General features: G+C 56.0%; 9 protein-coding genes across 9 annotated transcripts; 6 read left to right on the top strand and 3 right to left on the bottom strand.

The window, feature by feature from the left end:
• Positions 1–633: 633 nt before the first annotated feature.
• IUM83_08180 (ubiquitin specific hydrolase) lies at positions 634–1,924 on the top strand (the record flags this gene model as incomplete). The annotated part of the gene is made up of 2 exons (XM_067932535.1): positions 634–1,194; positions 1,286–1,924. The coding sequence occupies 2 exons, from the start codon at positions 634–636 to the stop codon at positions 1,922–1,924; spliced, it is 1,200 nt and encodes a 399-aa protein (XP_067790103.1).
• A 126-nt stretch (positions 1,925–2,050) lies between these two features.
• On the bottom strand, positions 2,051–3,305 carry IUM83_08179 (Synapse-associated protein 1; the record flags this gene model as incomplete). Its single annotated transcript, XM_067932534.1, has 2 exons — positions 2,051–3,141; positions 3,230–3,305. The coding sequence occupies 2 exons, from the start codon at positions 3,303–3,305 to the stop codon at positions 2,051–2,053; spliced, it is 1,167 nt and encodes a 388-aa protein (XP_067790083.1).
• An 819-nt stretch (positions 3,306–4,124) lies between these two features.
• Positions 4,125–5,253, top strand: IUM83_08178 (Extracellular matrix protein; the record flags this gene model as incomplete). Its single annotated transcript, XM_067932533.1, has 2 exons — positions 4,125–4,194; positions 4,268–5,253. The coding sequence occupies 2 exons, from the start codon at positions 4,125–4,127 to the stop codon at positions 5,251–5,253; spliced, it is 1,056 nt and encodes a 351-aa protein (XP_067789990.1).
• A 1,910-nt stretch (positions 5,254–7,163) lies between these two features.
• Positions 7,164–8,696, top strand: IUM83_08177 (ribosomal l24 domain containing 1; the record flags this gene model as incomplete). The annotated part of the gene is made up of 1 exon (XM_067932532.1): positions 7,164–8,696. One exon carries the CDS (start codon positions 7,164–7,166, stop codon positions 8,694–8,696), a length of 1,533 nt encoding a protein of 510 aa, XP_067790078.1.
• A 505-nt stretch (positions 8,697–9,201) lies between these two features.
• Positions 9,202–9,714, top strand: IUM83_08176 (ribosome biogenesis protein RLP24; the record flags this gene model as incomplete). The annotated part of the gene is made up of 1 exon (XM_067932531.1): positions 9,202–9,714. The coding sequence occupies one exon, from the start codon at positions 9,202–9,204 to the stop codon at positions 9,712–9,714; it is 513 nt and encodes a 170-aa protein (XP_067790077.1).
• A 449-nt stretch (positions 9,715–10,163) lies between these two features.
• On the top strand, positions 10,164–12,044 carry IUM83_08175 (ABC transporter E family member 2; the record flags this gene model as incomplete). Its single annotated transcript, XM_067932530.1, has 1 exon — positions 10,164–12,044. The coding sequence occupies one exon, from the start codon at positions 10,164–10,166 to the stop codon at positions 12,042–12,044; it is 1,881 nt and encodes a 626-aa protein (XP_067789989.1).
• Positions 12,045–12,229: 185 nt separating this feature from the next.
• IUM83_08174 (uncharacterized protein) lies at positions 12,230–12,529 on the bottom strand (the record flags this gene model as incomplete). Its single annotated transcript, XM_067932529.1, has 2 exons — positions 12,230–12,316; positions 12,395–12,529. The coding sequence occupies 2 exons, from the start codon at positions 12,527–12,529 to the stop codon at positions 12,230–12,232; spliced, it is 222 nt and encodes a 73-aa protein (XP_067789988.1).
• Positions 12,530–12,755: 226 nt separating this feature from the next.
• IUM83_08173 (gamma carbonic dehydratase) lies at positions 12,756–13,632 on the top strand (the record flags this gene model as incomplete). Its single annotated transcript, XM_067932528.1, has 2 exons — positions 12,756–12,855; positions 12,977–13,632. 2 exons carry the CDS (start codon positions 12,756–12,758, stop codon positions 13,630–13,632), a joined length of 756 nt encoding a protein of 251 aa, XP_067790080.1.
• Positions 13,633–13,786: 154 nt separating this feature from the next.
• On the bottom strand, positions 13,787–18,979 carry IUM83_08172 (uncharacterized protein; the record flags this gene model as incomplete). The annotated part of the gene is made up of 6 exons (XM_067932527.1): positions 13,787–13,821; positions 13,889–13,979; positions 14,038–17,057; positions 17,907–18,387; positions 18,476–18,531; positions 18,616–18,979. 6 exons carry the CDS (start codon positions 18,977–18,979, stop codon positions 13,787–13,789), a joined length of 4,047 nt encoding a protein of 1,348 aa, XP_067790079.1.
• Between the last annotated feature and the right edge of the window lie 4,243 nt (positions 18,980–23,222).

Here is a 23,222-nt window from a genome sequence, read left to right as displayed (position 1 = left end):
ACGGTGTTGCGAGTGACCCTTGAAGATCGCGGCCCTATTTTTAGAGCAGCTATTTTTAGAGCGACATATTGTAATGTATGCAGTTTTGGCGCAGTAGACGAACGCCATGTGATGACATGGGCCAGCTGAGCGCTAACGTCGTCGTCTTATCTCGCTCAGATCCAGTTAATCTCCACGCGCGCGGCGAGACCGGGTCGTCGTCGGCTCGCGGCGCAGCACGCCAGCGAGTCGAGGGCGAAGCTGTGGAAGGGCGGCCGCGGTTCACGCGGTTGCCCGCGCTGCGACGGCCCGCCTGGTTTCCAGGCAGTGAACCCACGCCATACAAGGAGCCATACAAAGCGCGAGTGAACCCCTTTTTCACTAGGTACAACCTCTCGAAAAAGCATATAAGTACCGTATAAGCGCGATTTGGCAGGGATTTGGGTGAAAATGAACCTTCTATCTTGCGTAACCCCCTACTTGCCGATTTATTCATCGCAGCCGCCGGCGGATTCTCTAAAAAATAGAGACGGTCAGAGACCGGGGCGCCGTCCATAGTCGCCATTAACGCGCGGTCGCGGCGTGCACTCGCGCTCCTGCCCGCCGAAGGTCCGCCCTCGCTCTCACTGTGCGACCGCCCCAGCAGTACGAGCCATGATGTCCTCGGCGGCGTCCGACCGCTTTGGCGCCATGGAGCTGACGCCGCGCCACGACGAGCCGCTGCTGGTGCCCGGCTCGGCCGCGCTGGACGCCATGGCGGCGCCCTGCGTCGTGTCCGTGCGCGTGGTGGCCGCCGTGGAGCTGCGGCCCATGCACAAGGGGATGACCAGCAACCCCATGGTGGAGGTCTCGCTCGTGCGCGACGACGGCTCGCACCAGTTCCAGCGCAGCGCCGGCTGGGGCATGGGCGACCTCAAGGCCCCGCCCGGCATGCAGCCGCAGCGCAGCCACCGCAACAGCACGTCGTCGCTGCCGGCGGGGGGCCACCACCAGCACAGCCAGCAGCACGGCACGCCCACCAAGCCCTTCAAGTCCAAGGTGGTCAAGAGCTCGCTCAACCCCATCTGGAACTTCGACGTGGACTTCGGCGACGTGGACACGGACAGCGTCGTGGGCGTGCTCTTCACGGTGCGCCACGTCGAGAGGTTCGGCATGGTCAAGAAGGACATCGGCCAGCTCATGCTCTCGCTCAGGGACATCATGGAGCTCAAGATGGTGAGTGCATTGTTGACGGACGGAGAGAGGAGACGGAAGCAGGTAGCTGACTGGGTTCTTGTGCCTTTTCACTGTTGTGTTGTGTGTGCAGCAACCCCCGCACGAGCAGACGTTCACCATGCAGCCGACCGACGAGATGGTGCGGAGAGATGCCCTCGAAGGCCCGAGCAACCGCAAGTCTGGCAAGCTCACGGTGCGCTTCAACGGCTACGGCGTGCCGTCCAGCTACACCGTCATGACGGACGGCCGCGCCTCCAACATGGTGAACACGGTCGTGGCTCACGAGGACGAGTTCGGACGCAGCTCCAGGTCGCTCGTGGTGCACGACATCCGCGCGGAGGTGCGCAAGCTGCAGAGCTTCCACCAGACGAAGCCCCGGCCAGGCGAGACGTGGTTCGCGGTGAACGCCGACTGGATCCGCGCCTGGCTGCTGTTTGTGTCCAAGTACAAGGGCGAAGAGGTCCATAGTCCCGGCACCGTGGACAACATGCCCCTCATCTCGGACGACCTGATGGACGGCACGTTCCAGATCAAGACCGGCCTGGTCATCAAGAAGGACTTCCGGATGATCAACAAGAAGAGCTGGGACTACTACCAGAACGTCTACGGCGGAGGCCCCGCCATTGAGGTGCAGATCCCCAGTAACTGCGCCCAGCCGGTCGAGTGGCTCGCGAACCTTCAGCTCGACGTGTCCGGCCGTGTTAATTCCAACTACGTCGATTCCGACTGAGCTGGGTGTGCTCCCTCACAAGTCCGTCCACCTCCAGATTAGTCTGTCATGTACTACAGTAACGCGCTCGTTTATTTAATCCCACATGACACGAAAATGCACACGCACCACTACTCTGCTTCCGATCTACACGAGGATAGGAGCATATTCGTCCCGGTCGCTGCTGGTCTTGCTGGGGCTGCTTGCATCCGGGGTATCCTCTGGTTCTTTAGTCTTAGTCTCGCTGGTGGGCGTGCTCTCTGTCTCCTCAGCATCGTTAGCTTCATCGTTGGCTTCGACTGGTGCCGTGCTCTCAGCCGTGTCAGTCTGAGACGGGGGCACCGGCTGTAGGTGCAGCTCCACAGCTCGGGAGGGGCGGCGCTTGACGAGCTCCTTCTCGATCTCACCGTCCACGTCTAGCTCCAGATCGCTCAAGTCGTCTTCGCTTGGCGCGGTCTTGCTGCTATCGGATGAGCCAGAACGGCCGCCCACCAGGAAACCGCGGCGCGACTTGCCCGAGTTGACAGAGGAGCGCTTCTTGTTGCCACCAAACAGTCCGCGTCTAAGCCTTGCCAGCGCACCTGTGGGCGTGGGCATCGCTTCCACCTCCGGCAAGTAGGACGGCAAGCCTTGCGCTACGCGAACGGCATTGCACCGCAGGAAATAGTTGCGCCAGAACAGCTCTTCGGAGACAACCGGAGCCGGCACCGCCTCCACCAGCGTCTCTCTCTTCTCGCGCAAATTGGGGTTGCTCAACAGCAGCTCCCGCGCCACGTCCTTGAGCATGGCGTAGTCAAATACATATTCCTCCTCCCCGTCTGCAGGCTCCACAAACGTCCGTCGATAAATCGCCAGCTCCAAAATTTTCTCCTTCACTGCCATGTTCTCTCTCGTGTCGCCGTCGTCCGTGCGGACCTGCCACGGGAACAGGGGCGGCAGCTCCTTCTCTTGCTCCTGTTCCTGCTCCTCCTTCTCCTCCTGCTGCTCTTCTTCTTTCTGATCCTTCTCGTTCTTCTTCTCCTCCTCTTGCTGCTTCTCCTGATTCTCCGGAACCGACTCGGCTTCAGGCACCTCCGCCTCGGGCTCTGGCTGCTGTGACATGGGCGAGAGCTCGTCCTCCGCTTTGGCGGTGGCGATGGTCTTGAGCTTTGGCTTGCGGCCACGGCTGGTGCTGCGCTTGAGGCTGGTGGCGATGCCGTGCGCCTTGTTGGCCACCGTCCCGACCATCATCTGTAGATCTGGTGGCACAACCAAAACACGTCAGCGCTGCGATGTGGCAGTGGCGGGAGGATGTGCTGCCCCCGCTGGGTGGCCTGGGAGACGTACTGGCGGCGCTGTGGCGCATGCCGATCTCGCTGGCCCGCACGGCCGACATGCCGATCTCGCTCATGCGCGCCGCCATGGTCTGGGTGCGGGGCTGGCTGCAGGAAGGAGACTGAGTGGCAGCCGCTGCTCTTCGTGCAGACGCTGCGGAGTTACGCTCGACGCCAGATGGGATAAGCGAGCCGGGCGCTGCCGCGTACAAACCCTAGTACAAACGCACATGTGGGCCAAGCACCTCTACGGACGGTACACTGTACCATCAAACCTGCGCCCAGCCTGCAGCGCTTCATGGTGTTCTTGGCGGCGTTGCGACTCGCAATTGGCGAGGCTGTCATTGCCACAGGGAAGCACGTCTTGGTGTGCACAACGGCCTGTACGCTTGACCACCTTATAGAAGCTGCAGCGGACACGAGTGCAGCGGCTCCACTGGCGCCTACAGTTCTGAGCTAGATCACTATGCGGCTCGCCATCTTTCCTTGCCATCGACGACGAGGGACGACGGCACCACGAGCGTCTTGATGCTGCACATGGAGTGGTTGAGAATCGCTCGCTGCTTCGTCACCAGAAAACCACATCTTGGTGTGTGGGTCGCGCGTCGTCGCAGTTGATCCGCCAGTGTCTTGCCGCGCACGTAGAGGCTCTGGATCATGGCGCGGCGCTCGACGCGCAGCTCCTTCCTCCGCCATCGTCGACGCGGAGTGGAAAGCTGCCACAGGTATCGGCCGACGGTGCGGTGCCGTTGGAGCCCTTTTTTGCTGTTTGGCTCACATGTGAGTCGGTGCAGAATGGGTACTCCCTAAAGTGTACCCATTGAACTTGAAACCCAGACCTGAGACCTTCGATTTTCACTCGCGAGCGACGGCCAGTCTCCGTTTAACAGCCGCCTTCCGCCACCAACATGACGCGCTTCCTGCAGGTTCTCGCCGCGTCGGCGGCGTTGTCGTCCGCGGTGGGCGCCCTCGGAACGAGTACGTACATGTACATGAGCACTATCGCCCTCCCACGGCTTGCACAGACCCTAACAGAGCTCCCCCCCCGCAGACTACGACCACGACGGCAAGACCACGTACTGCTGGCATATCGACGAGCCCGCGTCCGACTCGAAGCTCACCGAGGCGGAGCGCACCCAGGAGTACTCGGGCCCCAACGGCTGCCCCATCGCCATGACCATCTCGCTGGCCTCGACCTCCGTCCAGGTGAACACGCCCGTGAACGTGACCTGGACGGTCACCGCCGACTTCAGCGGCGAGGACCTCGTCAATATGACCAAGCTCGCGTACGGCGAGGACTCCAGCGGCCGCACGGCGCAGATCGTGCACTCCAACGTGCACTCGTGCGTGTACCAGTCGGGCTGCGACCCGTTCAACAACGGCGAGCAGCTCGAGGACAAGACAGCCAACCAGATCGCCAATCTCACGGACAACGTGGCCGACTTCAGCGACGCCGTGCAGTTCAGCACGGCTGGGCCCTACTCCGTGCTCGCACACATCATCATGCCCGACACCAACTCGTCGAGGCAATTCGCCTACGCCGTGTACATCGAGCTCACCGTGACTGATGCCACAGCAGCGGACACGACCGAAGCCCCAGCCGCAACCACCACTGAGAGCAGTGGAGGCATCTCGCAAGCAGCACTCATTGGAATCATTGTGGGCGGCGTTGTGGTGGTCGTGGCGCTGGTCGTGGTCGCCGTGGTGATGTGGCGTCGGCAGGGTAACAACATGAACGACATGAGCAACTACAGCTACCCGCCACCCCCGCCGTACGACGCAGCGTCGGATCTGTACTCGCTGAACGCGAAGGACAACACGGCTGAATCGGATGTGGGCACTGCACGTGTTACGGGTTCGTGGAGTATTCCTGGGAACAGCCTCGCGGGCCGCAGTCTCGACGGCACCAACGGCTCCAACGGATCACGTGGCTCGCGGCCTGCTTCGGAAGGATACTTATCGTACGGGGGTAGTTACCGTCCTGTGGATACAGAAGCTCCGCGGCCGAGGCGGGTGGACAGTGACGTGGAGCTGTAAGGCGCAGTTCAGTCTATCAAAGCAGTGTAGTCTTTTCGCATTCTTCCAATGCGAATGTGTTCATCCTTTAACAAGCGGGGAATTGTTGCTGTTTTTACGTATCTGCAGTTGTGATCGTATGTTGTATATACCGGTATGTGTGTACGAGTACGGAAGAAGATTGGAGTGGCAGTCTGTCCAATACGTGTACGATACTGCTTCAACCATGTAGTTGTGTTGGAAAAGCACCGTCGTGGCGATTACCATACATGCACATTTATCTACTTTACCACATTGCACAGTAGTTGGCCATCATCTTCATGGCGTGGTGAACAGCTTCGCAACCTGAAAGGCATATCAAAATCAAACCAAATTTTGGAGGGGGCTACATGGCCGTCTTGTCGTGCGTTGACACTGTCAACTTGACAGTACCGAGTAGACGAATGCGTGCATACGGGTATTGTACATGCACAGAGTTGAGATGTAGAATAGAGTTGAGGTGTAGGATACATGTGCAAAGCTGTAGTTTGTACGCCAACATTTGAAAACTGACCAGCAAAACAATGCACATGCACACCAGAAGCTTGTTTTCTCCATTTAAGATAAAAGGGATCATTGCTGCCCGCGTGAACCTCGGACCGAGGGCCTCGGTTGGCTGCTTTGGTAAAGCAGCTTTGCTGCGCTCCAAGTTATCTTTGACCTCTCACGTCAGCGGGATGGAGACCCAACATCAAAAGTTAGCGAAGCAAGAGGGTAGCCCGTCAGTACACGCAGCGCTGTGATACTGACCTTAAAACTTTCAAGTGTGCTGTATGCCGCTAATAAACTGCAGCCTCGCATCGGCAATGCCGAGCACAAGTCTGCACTTTCAAGCAACGACATGCGAGACGGAGGACGGATACGAATTGCTGCATCATGGTGATTGAATCACCACGATGGGAATGCAAATACCGCGAGCCTAGCATTCTTGGCTAAAAATTCTGTTAGAGAAGAGCGAATGCTGTGCTACAGCCCAGCCCAGCGCAACCTGTGGTGCACGGCAGCTCGCAACTTGGGCGCGCCGATCTGCAGACTGGTCCTGGCCACTGACGACTTTGATTTGCCCCGGTCCGGCTTGCCGGCGCAGGAAGAGCTGCTAAGTTTGAATTGTGGACCAACTCAACTTTCAATCTGGGCCGCCCCTTTTGTGGTTCGCTGCGAGTCGCAGCGCAGCCTGCGACAGCATCGTCCGCCCTCGCCAAAACTTTAGCCAACCTTTGTGATTCTGACTAGCCGACGCGCGTGGCTACCACCGTGGTAGCCAACGTCACCAGCAGAGAGCTCGCGTGCAGCTAAACAATTGGCAACGAGACGAGGTTCTTCTATTCGGCGGAGACCACACGGAGCCGATTATCGTGGCAGCAAAAGCCTCCATGGTGTTGCCGTGGCCGCCACCAGCTGGCGATCATCCATGTGTAACTCGCTCAACGCACTCCAGTTCTTATGAAACTTTCCAGCCAATCGCCGATTTATCACTAACTTTATTTCGACATTTACTACGGCGCCAGCCAATCGCAGTCGTGGAAATCGCGCAGCTGACTAGCCTCACCCCTAAAGCCGGACCAGCTTGTCGCCCCCGCGTGTGCACTCATCGTGCATAGTCGAACTTAAACTCTGGGTAGAGGAGCTCGCTGGCCTGCCGATCGAGCGACCAAGCGCAAGTCCGTCGCACAGAAGCGGAAGGCTGGAGACTGCAGATAGGCGGCGCCAACCAGATCCCAATCGGTCTCCGGAGCGGAGGAAGTGAGTGCGCCGAACACCACCACACTCAAACCCGGTGTTCCGACCTCATGCAGGAGCGTGGCAGACATCCCCAGCAGCAGCAGAGAACAGTGCAAGAGACTCGCAGGTGTCGGTGCCGGATGAGTGACAGGAACAGGAGGGTCAACAGAATGAGCCGATGCTCGGCCGCGTGGGTGCCCCTAGTGGCCACCTTGATGCTGGCTAATGTCGCCTCCGCGACGTCGGCGGCCTCGTCCTCTTCGGACTACGTAATGGACGGCGCCACCACGTACTGCTGGGAGGTTGACACCTCCATCTACTCGAACACGGTGGACGGCTCCTCGGTGAAAATGGTGAGCGCGCAGGGCGCCGGATGCCCGCTGGCGCTCTCGCTCTCGTTCCCCACGGACGATGTGTACGTGTACGACTCGGTGGACATTTCGTGGAACGCGACGGAACGCTTGGCGTCGAACGGCTCCCTCGACAGCAACAGCTTCGGCGTGACGGAGCTGGCCGGTGGACTTGACCGCATCTCGCAGAACTACTACCAGATCACAGCCTCGAGACTGCGGACGTGTGTCTACGGCGTGGACTGCAACCCTGTGACGACGGGATCACAGCTGACCGAGAACACGACCAACATCCCGCTGAACTTCACGAACGGCTTGGCGGCGTTCGACTCGTCGGAACTGTCATTTGACCAGCCAGGAAACTACACTCTGGTGGCGCATTTGATCCTACCCAGCAGCACTCCGGCGTCAAAGCGTTACGACTACGCCGTGTTCCTCAAGGTACAGGTCCTGTCGCGTAGCAGTGCCGCCGACACCACCGCCACGCCGTACTCGGAGTCGACGGGAACTTCAACCGGCAGCTCAGGTGTATCGACGGAAGTCATCTGTGTGCTGATCATCAGCGGCATCGTGGCGGTGGCTCTGGTCGTCATCGGCTTTGTGACGCTGCGCGCCAAGATCGACCGCAACCCCGAAGCAAATGCTAGCAGCAATAAGCGTAGCAACAAGAAGGGCCGTGGTATGTTCGGTTTTTCCAGCACCGGCATGAACTCGGGCGTCGGAGTTGCAGTCGTGAGTGACAACGAGGCCGAGGAGTTTGCCATGCTTAGCATGCACGAGGCCACAATACGCCAGAAGCGTAATAGCACGTTCCTTAGCGCGCTCTCCCGTGGCCGACGACGCAGCGATGCCGCGGCTCAACACAAGAACGGCAGCCCTCTTCAGTTCGCCGGACCGATGTGCAGCCAAAGTGTGGATCGCAAGGGTGCTCTCTCAGTCGACGACGGCTTCAACAGTGGAGACATCACCCCGCAGAGCTTCACGATCGAGACTCCTCTTACCGGTCGCGGCAACTACGCGGGTCTGGACAACACGCCAAAGGTGTTTGCACCCCCTGGCCAGATCATGTTCAACGATATCATGGAGGACGAGGTGATCTCGGGTCCGCGTTCGGGTGGTGTCGTCGCTGCGGCTCGCCGACCCAACTTTGAGGACAGTACCATGTCCGATGTGACGGACTTGAACCTCACGGCGGTGTCTGTCCGCATCAAGCAGCACCGCGCCAACGCGGAGCAGGAGGCGGCTGCCGCCGTCCATATGAAGCAGGACGTGCTGACTGCGGATGATCTCCGCGGCTCGGAGGCGGGCCCACTCGCACTAAGCGACCTTCTGGCTTCACGCGTGAAGAAGTGATTTCCAAACACGCTGTGGGATCGACGATGGTTGTAGATTATTTTGTTGCCAAGACGAGCTTCAGCAGGCTGTCCTTCGTCTCGAGCGTCAGCGTCTCGGTCGAGAATTGTGTGTCTGGGCCACCTCGTCGGGGGGATTTATTTTTCCGAAGAAGGAAACGAAGTCAGGTAAGCAACGCGCAATGAAGGGAGGCGCGTACACTCACATAAGCTAAAGGTTAATATATCCAGACGCTGTGAATAAATAAATACTTCCACGCTTCCCTGAATTTCCCGCTGCACTTCGACGTCGGCCAGCGGTGCACTCAAAACAAAAGTTACGGTACATGTGGTTTTGGGGTACGATATTTGTGTGGACCACACATCATAACCCTGCGTAACCGCGTAACTGGTGGTCGTCGCCAACCATCCAATCGCCGCTGACTCGCACTGCGTGACAACTGAAGCGGGCAGAGCTCGTCTTCCGGCAGTAGCAGCAGCACCAGGCAGGCAGCAGCCCAGCGACCATGCGCATTCACACGTGCTACTTCTGCTCGAGCCCCGTGTACCCGGGCCACGGCATCACGTTCGTGCGCAATGACAGCAAGATCTTCCGCTTCTGCCGCTCCAAGTGCCACAAGAACTTCAACCGCAAGCGCAACCCGCGCAAGGTGAAGTGGACCAAGGCCTTCCGCAAGGCCGCGGGCAAGGAGATGGCCCTGGACACGACGTTCGACTTCGACAAGCAGCGCCACCGCGCCGTCAAGTACGACCGCGAGCTCATGGGCGCCACCATCCACGCCATCGAGCGCGTGACGCAGATCAAGGAGAAGCGCGAGGCCGCCTTCTACAAGAACCGCATGAAGGACAGCAAGGCCAAGGCCAAGGTGCGCGACCTGCGCGAGCTGGAGCAGAACATCGAGCTCATCGAGCCGGCCGCGGCGGCGCTCAAGGACCAGGCTCAGCTCAACGTGTCGGCCTCCAAGCAGAAGAGCGCGGCGGCCACCGAGGCGCCGTCCTCCATGGTCTTAGATCAGTAAAGTTATGCCCCGCGCGGGTTGTGATTTCCAATGCATACAGCTTCGTTCGTTTTACTTCATCAACCGCAACGTCATTGACCAGCAGCCACCAGTGGTCGGTAAACAACATCGCAACCTCTCTATCTCTTCCTCTTTTCAAGCTCAGCCGGCCATGCTTGGTGACCTGGATTGGTGACTGCCGCCGCAACGCCGTGCGCGGCCATGAAGGCGCCGCCGTTTCTAGCAGCACAAAGCGGCGAGGTGCATTTGGGCGAGGGAGGCCCCGCCGCCATCAGTCTCGTGCGTACGAGTCGCACTTAGCCGGGACTAGCTGGGGGTAGGCGCTGCGCGCTGCGCCAGCCAACTGCCGCGGCATACAAAAAGCAAGTGCGCGCCTCAGGGGGAGCCGCCGCCCTTCGCCCTCAGTACAGGACAGGACCCACGGAACGGAAGAAGCGGGAGCCAGCGCCATGTCGGACAAGCTGACGCGTATCGCCATCGTGAGCACGGACAAGTGCAAGCCCAAGAAATGCCGCCAGGAGTGCAAGAAGTCGTGCCCCGTGGTGCGCATGGGCAAGCTCTGCATCGAGGTGTCGCCCAAGAGCAAGGTGGCCTTCATCTCGGAGCAGCTCTGCATCGGCTGCGGCATCTGCGTCAAGAAGTGCCCGTTCGAGGCCATCAACATCATCAACCTGCCCAAGGACCTGGAGAGCAACACGACGCACCGCTACGGCGCCAACACGTTCAAGCTGCACCGCCTGCCCATGCCGCGCCCCGGCCAGGTGCTGGGCCTCGTGGGCACCAACGGGATCGGCAAGTCCACGGCGCTGCGCATCCTCGCGGGCAAGCTCAAGCCCAACCTCGGCAAGTTTGACGCGCCGCCCGAGTGGCAGGAGATCCTGACCCACTTCCGCGGCTCGGAGCTGCAGAACTACTTCACGCGCATCCTCGAGGACAACCTCAAGGCCATCACCAAGCCGCAGTACGTGGACAAGATCCCCAAGGCCGTCAAGGGCACGGTGCACGCCATCCTGTCGGCCCGCTGCGAGAAGCAGGAGAAGCTGGACCACTTCCTCAACGAGCTCGACCTGTCGCACGTGCAGGACCGCGAGATCGAGAACCTCTCCGGTGGTGAGCTGCAGCGCTTCGCCATCGCCGTCGTGGCGGTGCAGAAGGCCGACATCTACATGTTCGACGAGCCGTCCTCGTACCTGGATGTGCGCCAGCGTCTCAAGGCCGCTCTGGTGATCCGCTCCATGGTGGACGACAACGCCCGCTCGTACGTCATCTGCGTCGAGCACGATCTGAGTGTGCTGGACTACCTGTCCGACTTTATCTGCGTGCTGTACGGTACGCCCTCGGCCTACGGTGTGGTCACCATGCCCTTCAGCGTGCGTGAAGGTATCAACATTTTCCTTGCCGGTTTCGTGCCCACGGAGAACCTGCGTTTCCGTACGGAGGAGCTGACGTTCAAGGTCTCGCAGAACGCCGACGAGTTCGGCACGGGCGAGGGCGATGCCAACTCGTTCAACTACCCGTCCATGACCAAGACCATGTACAAGAAGAAGAAGGACACGGCCTTCAAGCTGCACGTTGAGGCTGGTGACTTCACCAACTCGGAGATTATCTGTATGCTTGGTGAGAACGGTACCGGTAAGACGACATTCATCCGTATGCTGGCTGGCCTGCTCAAGTCGGATGAGATGGAGGCCGCCGAGGAGTCTGGCGACCATGAGGCTATGTCGAACTGCGCTCTGCGTTACGACTCGTCCACGATTAGTTACAAGCCGCAGAAGATCGCGCCGAAGTTCCAGGGTACTGTGCGCGAGCTGCTGCACCGTCGTATCCGCGAGGCTATTGTGCACCCGCAGTTCGCGACGGACGTGACCAAGCCGCTTGCTCTCGACAACATTATTGACCAGGCCGTGCCCCACCTGTCCGGTGGTGAGCTGCAGCGTGTGGCTATCATCCTGTGTCTGGGTAAGCCTGCGGACATCTATCTTATCGATGAGCCGTCCGCCTACCTGGATTCCGAGCAGCGTATTCTGGCTGCCAAGGTTATCAAGCGTTTCATCCTGCACGCCAAGAAGACGGCTTTCGTGGTGGAGCACGATTTCATCATGGCCACGTACCTGGCCGACCGCGTGGTTGTCTACGACGGCAAGCCAGGTATCGAGTGTACCGCGCACGCCCCGCAGAGCCTGCTGACGGGCATGAACCAGTTCCTGAAGCAGCTCGAGATTACGTTCCGACGGGACCCCACCAACTACCGCCCGCGTATCAACAAGTACGACTCCGTGAAGGATGTGGAGCAGAAGACCTCGGGCAACTTCTTCTTCATGGACGACTAAGCTGTAGACGTATAGGACGACGGAAGCGCGCGGACTAAGCCGGCGAGATCAGTCGGCAATCCGAAGTCAAAGCTCCCAGTTGGTGCCAGTGCTGCACCAGATAGGACGTGCGTGTATCGTGAAGAGCGCACGGCGGAGTAAGTAGAGAATATACATCGGCACGTTCGCGTGCTTTGGTTTTTTAGTTATGGTCGCGTCTGTAGCTGCTGGTGGATCCCCTCGAAGTCCTTGAGAAGACGAGCGAGCTGCTCTTCGTCCAGCTCCAGCATGACCTGTAGGAAGACAATTAAGGATCTTGAGACCGGTACGGTATCCTTTCGGGGAGTTCTAGGAGTGCGAAAGACACGGACCTGTCGCTCGGAGCCGTCGGGTTTGGCCAATCGCAGCTTGAGCGCGACTGAACGCTGTCGGTCGCCGCAGAGCGAGCTGTTGGCCAGGTTCACGCGCACCGAGTAGTCGAAGTCGCGCAGCACCTCGCGCTCCATTTTTCGACGTTGAGGAAGGTAAAAGTACTACGTAGTATTATGAAGTCGTGTCGCGTACACCATTATGCGCTAGCGTAGGTTGATACGATTTGCGCCAATCGCTGCGCGCTAATCCGCCGGCGCATGATTTGTGGCGGTGCCGCCCCCTAGGCCGCACGAACGGGAGGCCAGCACCAGCGGAACTCGACTTTGAGAGACTCGGACACTCGAAGGCAGGGCAGGCGGCATGTGGGCGAAACAGGCAGGCAAGGCCATCCGGTCGCTGGGGCAGACCATCGACCGCGTCGGCGTCTCGCTCGAGGGCAAGTTCACCTACACGGAGCACCGTAAGTCGGCCGCACTGCCCGTGGAGAGCGAAGGAACCTCTTCGTCCTCCTCCTCCTGGTCGGATTCGCTCGGTATTTGACTAATTCGTGCTGGCTTCCTGTGCTGCAATTGCCGCTGCAGTGAACCCGTCCACGCGCGCCGTGAAGAACCTGGGGCGCTCGCCCAAGTTCGAGGCGGGCGTGTTCGTGGCGCCCAACGCGTCGGTGATCGGCGACGTCAAGGTGGGCAAGGGCAGCTCCATCTGGTACAACGCCACGGTGCGCGGCGACGTGAACCACATCACGATCGGCGAGAACACAAACATCCAGGACCAGGCCGTGGTGCACGTGGCCAAGATCCACCAGGACATCCCCACCAAGATCGGCAGCAACGTGACCGTGGGCCCCAACGCCATCGTGCACGCCTGCACCATCCAGGACCACTGCATCATCGGCACGGGCGCGCAGGTGCTGGACGGCGCCGTGGTGGGCGCCAAGTCCATCGTGACCGCCGGCTCCATCGTCACCATGGGCAAGCAGGTGCCCTCGGGCCAGCTCTGGTCGGGCGTGCCCGCGCGCTACCTGCGCGACCTCACGGCCGAGGAGATGCAGTTCATGCAGCAGTGCTCGGCCGAGTACACGCAGCTGGCGGAGCAGCACGCCAACGAGTGCGCCAAGAGCTTCGAGGAGTATGAGGCCGACTCGGAGCGCTTCAAGATCCTGCGGGACGTGGGCGAGACCGGCCTGCCGCAAAAGGATGAGACGCGCGAGGACACGGGCCTCTTCTTCCGCTACTAGACGTCTGCGCGCGTGCGAGGTGGAGTGCACAAGTTAAGGTGGCGGAGAGCAATCAAAAGAATGAAATGGACACTACGATGGAATGCCTCTGTTCTGTGAGCGAGCAGAGCAGCCTTGGCTTTGTTTTCTACTTCTTGTGTAGGTGAAACCACCGCTAATCCTCCTCGCCACTCTCCTCCTGTACTGCAACTGCCCCAATGAACGAACAAGTGAGTATCATCAACACCTCAGTACTGCTTGCTCCAGTTCCACTTACATGATAGCGCGATTAGCTTCAAGAAAAATCCCCGTACGCCTGGTTGCCTCAGTGCCGTCGAAGTCGCGAAGTCTTTCGGGTTGGCCATGAGCTGCAGACATCAATGGGTCAGTCGCACAATCCAATAAAGTGCTATGCGCAAGGGATACCTGGTGCATGCTGGTCATGAGAACTGGGTCTTGCAACGCTTGAACAAAGTACGGATCTTGGTTCATGGCAGACATCAGTGACGGCCCAAACTTCACGCTCAAAAGTAATTCCAGCACCTCGGCGTCGTCATCATTGGGGTCGACGGAGTCCTGTAGCTCCAGCACCCCTCCTTCATCCACCGTTGGCGGCCGAACCAAATGTGTAATTGCCGCCAGGGCTTCTTTCTCCTCCTCACGCTGCCTATCAAGCGCTATAGCCGTCAAAAATCGTTCTAAAGTAGCGACAAAATCGTCATCCTCTGAATGAAATAGCAGCAGCTCTGGATCGTCACCAACTTCCACCAACGCATCATGGTAGGCTGCCCACTCGTCACTTTGCACGAGCCTCATCCACACTACACGATTTCCCTCGGATGCAGCAGCGGCAACGCGCTCATCAAGAGACGCAACAGACTGGTTATCCGCCATGCAGGTGACTTGTTTGGCGTCTTCGCTCTTTTTCGACCGTAGGAAATCAACTAGCTTTTGATAGAACGTTCGTAACTCGTGGTCGGTCAGTTGAGATTCGAGAACGTCCGGGTTCAAGCTCATGTCACGCAACGCTAATACAACTTTCTCGTTTTGCTGCAGCATCTCACGCATGCCATCGTCGTGCAAAATATCGTTCACAGCCTGTGCGTCCAAACCACCATAATTGCCTAGACAAAGAGATTTGAGATCTGTAGCTAACTGGTGCACCGCCTCGTCTTCCTGAAGTTTCGACCTCTTCTTAAGCTCAAGTTTGGCGCGCAGCTCTTCTTCGCGACCATTATACTTCGCCAGCAGCTTCTTGACCGTCTCTTTCTTTTCGGAGCCATACCAAGCCAGGAGTTCGTCGAATAGACCTCTTCGCTCCTGCTTTTTGGCGAGATATCGATGCCGCCACATTATCATGAGAAATAATGACTGGATTCGTGTGGCAGCTTCAGCTTCGCGGTCCTCAAGAAGTAACTCCAATGTTTCCACGAGGCTTATTGTGTTGAACTTAACGACCGAAGTAGAAACACATATCTTCGGAGTTTGGCAATCATCACTGCGAAGCAGGTCGCTGAGCCATTTTGAAAGAGACTCGTTACTACTAGTGACCTCGTCAAAAGCGTAAGGTTCTCGCAGAAGACAGCCATACCTTCCTAAAACGGTGTTTTTCGAAAGTTCCAGCGCCGAGTAGACTGACGATGGATCACGGCAAATCTGCACTTGCTGGGGTAGACGCTGTGAGCGGCATTGTTGTGAGACGAGGTCCTTGGCCACGACTGAAGGTTGCTTCTTGGCGTTCGGACGGATGCAGTGGAAGTAAAACGGCATGTTCGCTTCATCTTCAGTTGTCAGAGCGTTCACATGCGAACGAAACTGCCCAACAAAGCTTTTGCTTGCAGGAAATCTAGACGCTTGCGTGTTGTTTTGTTTGTTTGACTCGCTACCCGTTTTGACGTTGCTGCTAACGTCCAACATATGATGAAAATGAGCGCTACTCGACGTTTTGAGACCTTCCACAAGGTTCGCGTACACAAAGTCCGAGTTTTTCTTTACAAACTCGTTCGCATCATAGAGAACGTTCCCGCGCGTATGGGGGATCACAAAAGGTAGCATGGTTAGCGCCACCGTAGATTGACGCTTGCCATTGTTTAGCACGCGCGGTGGCTCTGGCAGTCGGGATGGGTTGCGCTCGTAAATATTCCGGACAAACAGAATGTTTCGCTTCTCTTCTTGTTGTGCAGTCTCATTTTCACTTTGATGAAGAATGGTCAATTCCTCCAGAGACGCGAAGACCCCAAGGGGATGCTCGTACACAAAGATAATGTCTTTGTCCTTGTCGAGGAAATGACGCGTAGCTGCGTCACCCTTGTAGGCAGCCAGCACCACTTGCTCCTCTCTGGCGTAGAGCTTTTCGCTTAAATAGTTTATGCATAGCTGATCCAACGAATTGGTCGCGAGATCTTCAAATCCGAATACGTCAATAATTTTCAGTACTGCCACATCTTTAGGAAATTCGTCCTTAGCGCCATCCACCGGAGTCGTATTCGATTTTGTTGCCTCATTCATGGCGTCCACAATATAATCAAAGACAAGCTGGTACAGCAAGCGTGCGAGCGAATCTCGAACATGATTCACTTGACCTTTTTCCAGAGTTACTTCAAAAGTCTCATTCGTCGACTGCAAGGTTACACTTTTCGTCGTAAGCATGCGTTCCAATTGCCCCACCGAGCCCAACTCCAAGAGTTCTACTACTCGATCAGGAGCATTAGTCATACCTAGCGACGACATGACCAATTTTTCGGATTCTGCTTTGTAATCTAGCCCAATGTTGCCCAGCCATAGCACCGCACTCAGCACTTTAAAAATTGTTTTCTGCTGATCAGGGGATAGATTCAGCTCATCCAGCCCATCAATGACTTGCTGCCATCTTTCCACGTCCTTCTTCCACGTTTCCTCTTTGCTCATGAACTCAGCAAGTTTATGATCACAGCGACCGAGATACACAAAAGCAGAGCAATCGACACCATCGAGACGCAGATCATTAGCCAACAAGTGCATGAATGAGAATGCGTTAACACCGGCAACCATTGCGTACAGGATGTGAAAGTTCATATCACTGTGGTCTCGCACTGGTTTGGTCTTGTCGCTTGTGACGCGCGATTTTTCGAGCAGAAACGGTGAGATGTAGCAACCACAAATCTGGAATTCCCAAGGATGAAGCCCAAATGAAATCTGCAAGGTTGTTACCTTCCCAAATCTCGATGAGTTCAGGTTCATCGACGTCGTGGCGTGGCCAAATGCTTCAAGAATGATATTGGAGTCCAACACTGTACTCAGCTTCTTGGCCGCATGTGGATTTTTGAAGTACATTCGCAGCTGCTCTTCATCTTCGAGGTGCTCCAATTTGTCGTAAAATCCAAAAAATAGTCCGTCGACGTGAACTTGAGGAAGGCGTTTACTGCGGCTCACGGACACCATTTCGTCCCAGCGCTCCGGTTGCAAATCTAGCAGCACAATCTCGTAGTTTTCGGCACCTTTTGCTTCAAGCAGCGCGATCGTTCGAGCCTCCTCCGTTCGCATTTGTATAGTGCTCTTCGTGGAACTAGTGAACAGTTTAATTTTTGGTTGACGGAGGTTTGCGTTCACACGGGGTATCATATCCAAGTCTCGAGAAAGTGCCGGTTGAGCCACAAGTACCAAGTACTTGAGCAGATCTTTTGCCAGCTCTGTCTTACCGCTACCACTTTCACCACAAAGGAATAGCGATTGACCAAAGCCCCTTGTGCCGCCACGCTTCCGTGTTGTTGCTGCAGCTGACGATTCACCACCCATATTTTGTTCGTGGTCGAAAAATAGCCGCACTAGACTCTGTTTTGCAATTGCAAAAGGATGAGGGGCAAGTGATGCCTCGGCGTTAGCGGTATCAGCGTAAGTGAGTACCACTTGCTCATCGTAAATTGAAGTAAACCTCGCAGTTTGTAACAATCGGTAGGGATTCATAACAACCATTGTGTGATGGTTGATGTATGTGTAGATTCGATCACTTTCGAAACGAGTTGCCAGTGTCTCCGCAATGTTGTCGTCCGAATCAGCCAAGTCATTGCCCCCTTTCCACTTGGCAATGATATCGTCGTCATCCGTCCGATCTAAACTCCACGGTTGCTTTGCTCGAATGTCATCTAACAAATATAGGTGAGCATATTTGGCCAACGTAGCACCGCGAGGCGTCAGCACTTTGGCACCCTGTTTATCGTTTCCTGCAGCTTGAATTGCGTCTCCACCTCGCCCTGATAACCCCTCAAAATTCGCGTAGTAACTGTGGAAAGAGGGACATCGTATTCGCGGTGACGCACGAGACGTAGACACCGGGGAGTCGAGCCCGTCATTCTGAAGCCTCTCCACGGCTGGCTGTGCAGCTCCAAGCGGGTCGTCGTCGCTCGAAAGCTTTCGTTGATTATCCGGGATTTCCTCGAACTGGTAGCGCAGTTTGAACGCCTCCGCCAAAATGCTATCGGGCCCAAACTCGGAGCTTCCTGCTTTTTCTTGAGCCAGGCTTATACCCTGAACAAGTTCCTGATACTGAGCCATAGTCCACTGCGAAGGAGGCCCCCAAGAGCTCTTGATTGTATCAACGAGCTTTTTCAGCAACAACATCTCGTGGAGAATCTGAAACGACGCGCGTAGATCGACCCGTGGAGTGCTTGCATTGTCCGGCGATAATGGGGCAGAAAGCAGTTCTGCCATCGCCTTCGCATTCTGACCTCGACGGCTAGACTGCGCGTGAACTAGGCGCACATCACTCTGACGTGCTCGCTGTCGCACCAACAGCTCACCCTAGATGTAATATAGCGGACGAAAACAGTAAATATTAGCAGCTGACCCGCAAGGTCTCACTGAAAAAAAAAAAAAACGAGTGCCCTACCCGACAAGCCTTGCGTAACGACTCGATCCATTCCCGCCGATCCTGCAAGCTGGAAGCTGTCTCCACACCATCAGTCCAGCGTTAAAGTAAGTCACCCCACGACAACCAATGCACGACACGTATGGATCTAGCCAGCCAACCTTTCAGATCCAGCTTGTAGCTCTTCCCTCTTGGGCCTTCAATCTGGCGGACGCGAAGCCAGACGTCGGAGTGCGGCAAGGGCGAGATGACGTCCGACGCCTTGAGCTCCAGCACGCCCTTGAGCTCCACGTCCCCGTCCCTGGTGGGCTTGTAGTAGCTCAGCGAGTGCAGCCCCAGCACGAAGTACCGCTCCTTGCGCGTGGGCAACACGTGGCCTTTTTTCACGAGGAACCCGCGCTTCAAGACGCCATCGGGCACGCCCAGTCGCGCCACTTCCGCCTGCAGAGCTGCCTCAGCGCTGGAGCCGCGACGCTGCGCTACCCGCCCCCGTGGGCCCCCGGGAGACGACGATGAAGACGGCATCTCGCGATAGTGAAAGAATCCGAGCACTTCAACCGAGCTTTTTATTTATTCAGATTTTTGTGACCACTCCATTTTGGAGCGATTCCCACACCATTTTTACAGTAAATGTTGAACTATACCTTTTTATTCCAGCCCTAAATCGAGTAGGTATGGGAATACCGGCCAGATTTTTGATCAGCTCCCAGACGAGGAGCCTGTCGAACTATACACGCTTGTGATGCATTCCATACAGATTGTGTGCCAAATTATATTTGCATGGGTCAAACCATGCAGAATGCTCATGAAGTGTGGAGGATAATACAAAATGTTGTTGCTTGGCATACACCAGCTTACACCCGGGCACCCTGGCTGATGCTGATTATCCCTTCTAATCCGAAGATTATTACGGATTCTCCGTAACTCTTAATATATGAATTAACGTATGCCGGGAAATCAGTACTATATACGGTGTTTGAAGCCTATTTCGGTTAGGCCTCTCAACGTTGATTGGCTCAACGTTCGGTCAACGAACTTAACCGAAACGTTGTCGGTTGAGGTTGAGAGGTTGGTAAAGCGCTGTCAGCCTCACATTGCCTAGCCTAGAAAATCTGACAAACTCCGTCATCTACCTGCGGAACGCAATAGAAGCTCCAGCTGCGAATACCATGAACGAAGGCCCTCACAGTTCTCCTGTCATACCTGCGGCTATTCGTGCTGCGTCGACTCTATCGTTCACTTCGCCGATTCCTTCTCGAGCTCGAAACCGAGCGCCAACTCCCAGAAGCCAGTCGTCCGCGAGGTCTTCTCGCCAACCTATCGCCGTCAGACGGTCACCAAGATTGAGTGCGCCAAGCCCCTCACAAGTTCATGCTGAGCCTCTCCTGCCCAGAGCGCCTGAACCGAGCAACCTGTTCAAAATGTGGCGCCCAAAGTACCCCGAAAGGTGGGAGTTTATCCGCCTTGTTCCCGGTGACCAGTGGGCATCACTACCGATCGATAAGCTTAACTCAAAAATGGCATCTTCAGCACACTGCACAAAATACCACTCTCTCGTGAAGTATTCACATGGCTCGACCAATGCAGTTAAGCTGCATATGCAGAAGTATCATATGGATGTGCTTCTAAGAGCTGAACAAGATCGCCAAGAGATCAGGGCTCGTACGGTGAAACGGCAGTTGCAGAATGCATTTGATTTGGTTCCAGAATCGACCAAGCGACAGCTTACGGTGGTGACAAAGGCTCAACAGAGCTATGCCAACGGACTACTTGCTAAATGGGTGGCACAAAGCATGCGGCCGCTAGCCATCATTGAGGATCCCGGTCTCCTGGAATTTATTGTTTTTATTACGCAGGAACTGGGTGGTGTAGTGTTAGATGTACCGGGTGCTACACAGTTACGAGCTGATATTGAGCGAGTTGAGACTGAGTTGAGAGCTTCATTAAAAGCTCGTATCCACACGAGTTGTCAGTACGTTTGCATTACAACGGACATTTGGACAAGTCGCCGGGCCCAAAGTTATATGGCGCTAACCCTGCATTACCTCGAAGAAGACTTCACAATGTGTAGTTGGACGCTTGAAGTTGAGGTATTTCCCGGTATGGATACTGGTGTTGCTATAGCGACCGGGTTGGAGAAAATGCTGGAACGGTGGGAGCTAACTTGGCGATGTGCACATTATTGGTTCGCGACGGCGCTTCAAATGCCGTTCTCGCTAGCAATATATTAGGTGTAAATAACATCTCATGCATCGCCCACTCGCTGCATCTAGTTTTGGGTAGCGCCTTGGCGCGACAGAAAGGATCTATTGGTGAAACTATGGTGGCTAATTCCATTACGACATGTAGTGGGTCTAACTTGACTCACTACTTTAGCTTACACGTTGCGCAACGTGTATGAGGAAGCGTAAGTACTTAGTAATTACTTAGGTTAATTATATTTGAATACACAAATATAAGTTAACTTAGACAAACTCCAAGTAGCTAGTTTAAGGTAAAATGAGAACTGTATTGTTTGTAAATTGATCTTCCTCTAAAATCTGCTAAAACTGTTTATCATCTATGAAAGGGTTGGTAGCGGCTGGCTGTCAGAGCCCCGCTAATATGCATGTCTCTGATTGGTAGAAAGATGCTGCTTTCTACCAATAGGATCTTTGGGTATGTGTGGACCACTAATTGTGGTGGCCCACTTCAATGTATCCATTGGTGTGTCTTACACCAATGTGAGGAAGTATCTAAAACCTTTAACAGATATTTATCTGTTAAACCATAAGTGACAAATGTCATGCACAAGTGACAGTTGTCACTTGTGTGTGTAACCCCGTTACACCATCCCCCCGTTAAGCTTAGACGTGTCGGTCTCGACACGTCAATTAATATTTACTGCTTGTCAATTGTTTGTGCTGGGGTTTCCGTGCTCATCCGCAATGAGCACGATCAAGCTGAAGACCACCATTGCAACAGAGTGTAAACTCTCTGTTGCTGTGTACAATGCGCGGTAGCGCGAGGTGCGCCGCTACCACGGGGACAGACAACACAGTGTCTGTGTACGATTCTTCGATGTCGACCGCGTCTATGCGTCGACATCTCTAAGCGAATTTCTGTTGCTTACCGTGATCGGGTAAGCAAGCGCCAAAGCACTTCGAGTCCTTCTCGAAGTGGCAAGTATTAGCAACTCCACGCTGTTGTGGTGGAGGCTGGTGTCCGTGCGCCGTGCGCACTGTCCGTCCAGGTGGCGGTGCATATTGGCAACCGCGACCACAACAGGTATACTATATGTATACCTGAGAGCTTCAATGATCTCCGTGCTAATTATCTAGCACGCGAGTCGTCAGGCGTTGTAGATTACTACAGCGCTCGCACTACCTTCTTGCTGGTAGTGCGTGTTGGGTTTCGTACTCCTTCACCATGTCCGGAACGTCTTCCATCAGGACGTTCCGTGGTTCCCACGTGTCGTGTTGGGGAGGGAAACCTCTCCAACGAATGCGAAAACAATCCGGACCTCGGATTGTTTTCCTATGATCAACAATTCGCTGGACGATCCAGCGAATTTCTCCACGTGCGTCTCGCAGCGGTGGCGGAGGTGGTGGAAACACGCCCCGATGGTCAACGCCGTGTTGACCTTCATCTCGTGTTGCTCCACGACCAAGTGACGGTCGTGGAGTACATTCCGAGCGCGGCGGTTGCCGCTCTGTTCCTTCGTGTCCCGGCTCTGGCGGTCTCCCAGACCGCCTTGAACGTGCCGGTCGGGCTGTAAGCCCGACTGTATTAACTGCTCCAGCGCGACTACGCGCTGGAGAGGAGGGTTTCCCCTGCCGAGTTTGTCTCCTCGGGTCAGACGAGCCACTTGGCTCGTGCTGGAGGTGTGGCTTTAACCGCCCGACATAAAATGTCGGGTGGAGCCGCATGCTAGATGGTATGTCTAGCGTGTATGCGTTACCGTGGCGCGCCATCACCGTGAATGGCCCGATGAAGTGCGGAGCAAGCAAGCTTGCTCCGAAATCCGAAACTGCATGTTTGGGCAGGTTTTGAGTAGATTACAAAACCAATGAATTCACGTTGAATTCATTTGTGTTGCCCCTGCCAATATTATCGGCGTTCGGCTTCTGTTTATCCACAGAAGCTGCAATCGTGTCCTGGACAAACCGAATTACGGCTTGTCTTTTGGTGATGAAATTAATTGCATCCGAGCTGAAGTCATTCAGCTCGCTCTTCGCTAGAGGCCCGGCCTCTGCGTGGTTCTTTGCTGTGTCTGCGCCCTGCGCAGACCCGTGGTCGTTGTCCTTGTTGGTGGAGGAGTCTGCGTAGGGCGCAGACTCATGCGTTTTGTTCGTTGTTGCAGCGGACACTGTGCAAATGTCAGCGGTTTTCTGCGGCTGCTGTCTTGCAGTCGTAGATCCCCCCCCACTTAAAGTGGGAGCCACCACTCCGAGTAAACTCGGCACACGGGGATGTCGCATGGCATTCACATAAAGCGGTGTATGCCCGGTCGAGGCATGCACCGAGTTGTTGATGGCGAATTCCGCCATCGACAAACACTCGCTCCAGTTTTGGAATGAGTGAGCGTAGCTCTTCAAAATGTCGACGAGCACGCGATTCACGCGCTCGGTTTGACCGTCCGTCTGCGGATGATCCGCAGTCGACATGGAAAGCTGGCTCCCAAGAAGTGTAAACACTTCTTGCCACAGGTGCGCTGTGAAGCGCGGGTCTCTGTCCGACACGATGTCGGACGGCATGCCATGGTGTTTGAACACCATGTCGACGAACA

The sequence above is a fragment of the Phytophthora cinnamomi genome (assembly GCF_018691715.1).
Source record: "Phytophthora cinnamomi strain GKB4 chromosome Unknown Contig49, whole genome shotgun sequence".
NCBI classification, from domain to species: Eukaryota; Oomycota; class Peronosporomycetes; order Peronosporales; family Peronosporaceae; genus Phytophthora; species Phytophthora cinnamomi.
This window is presented reverse-complemented; position numbering and strand designations above follow the sequence as displayed.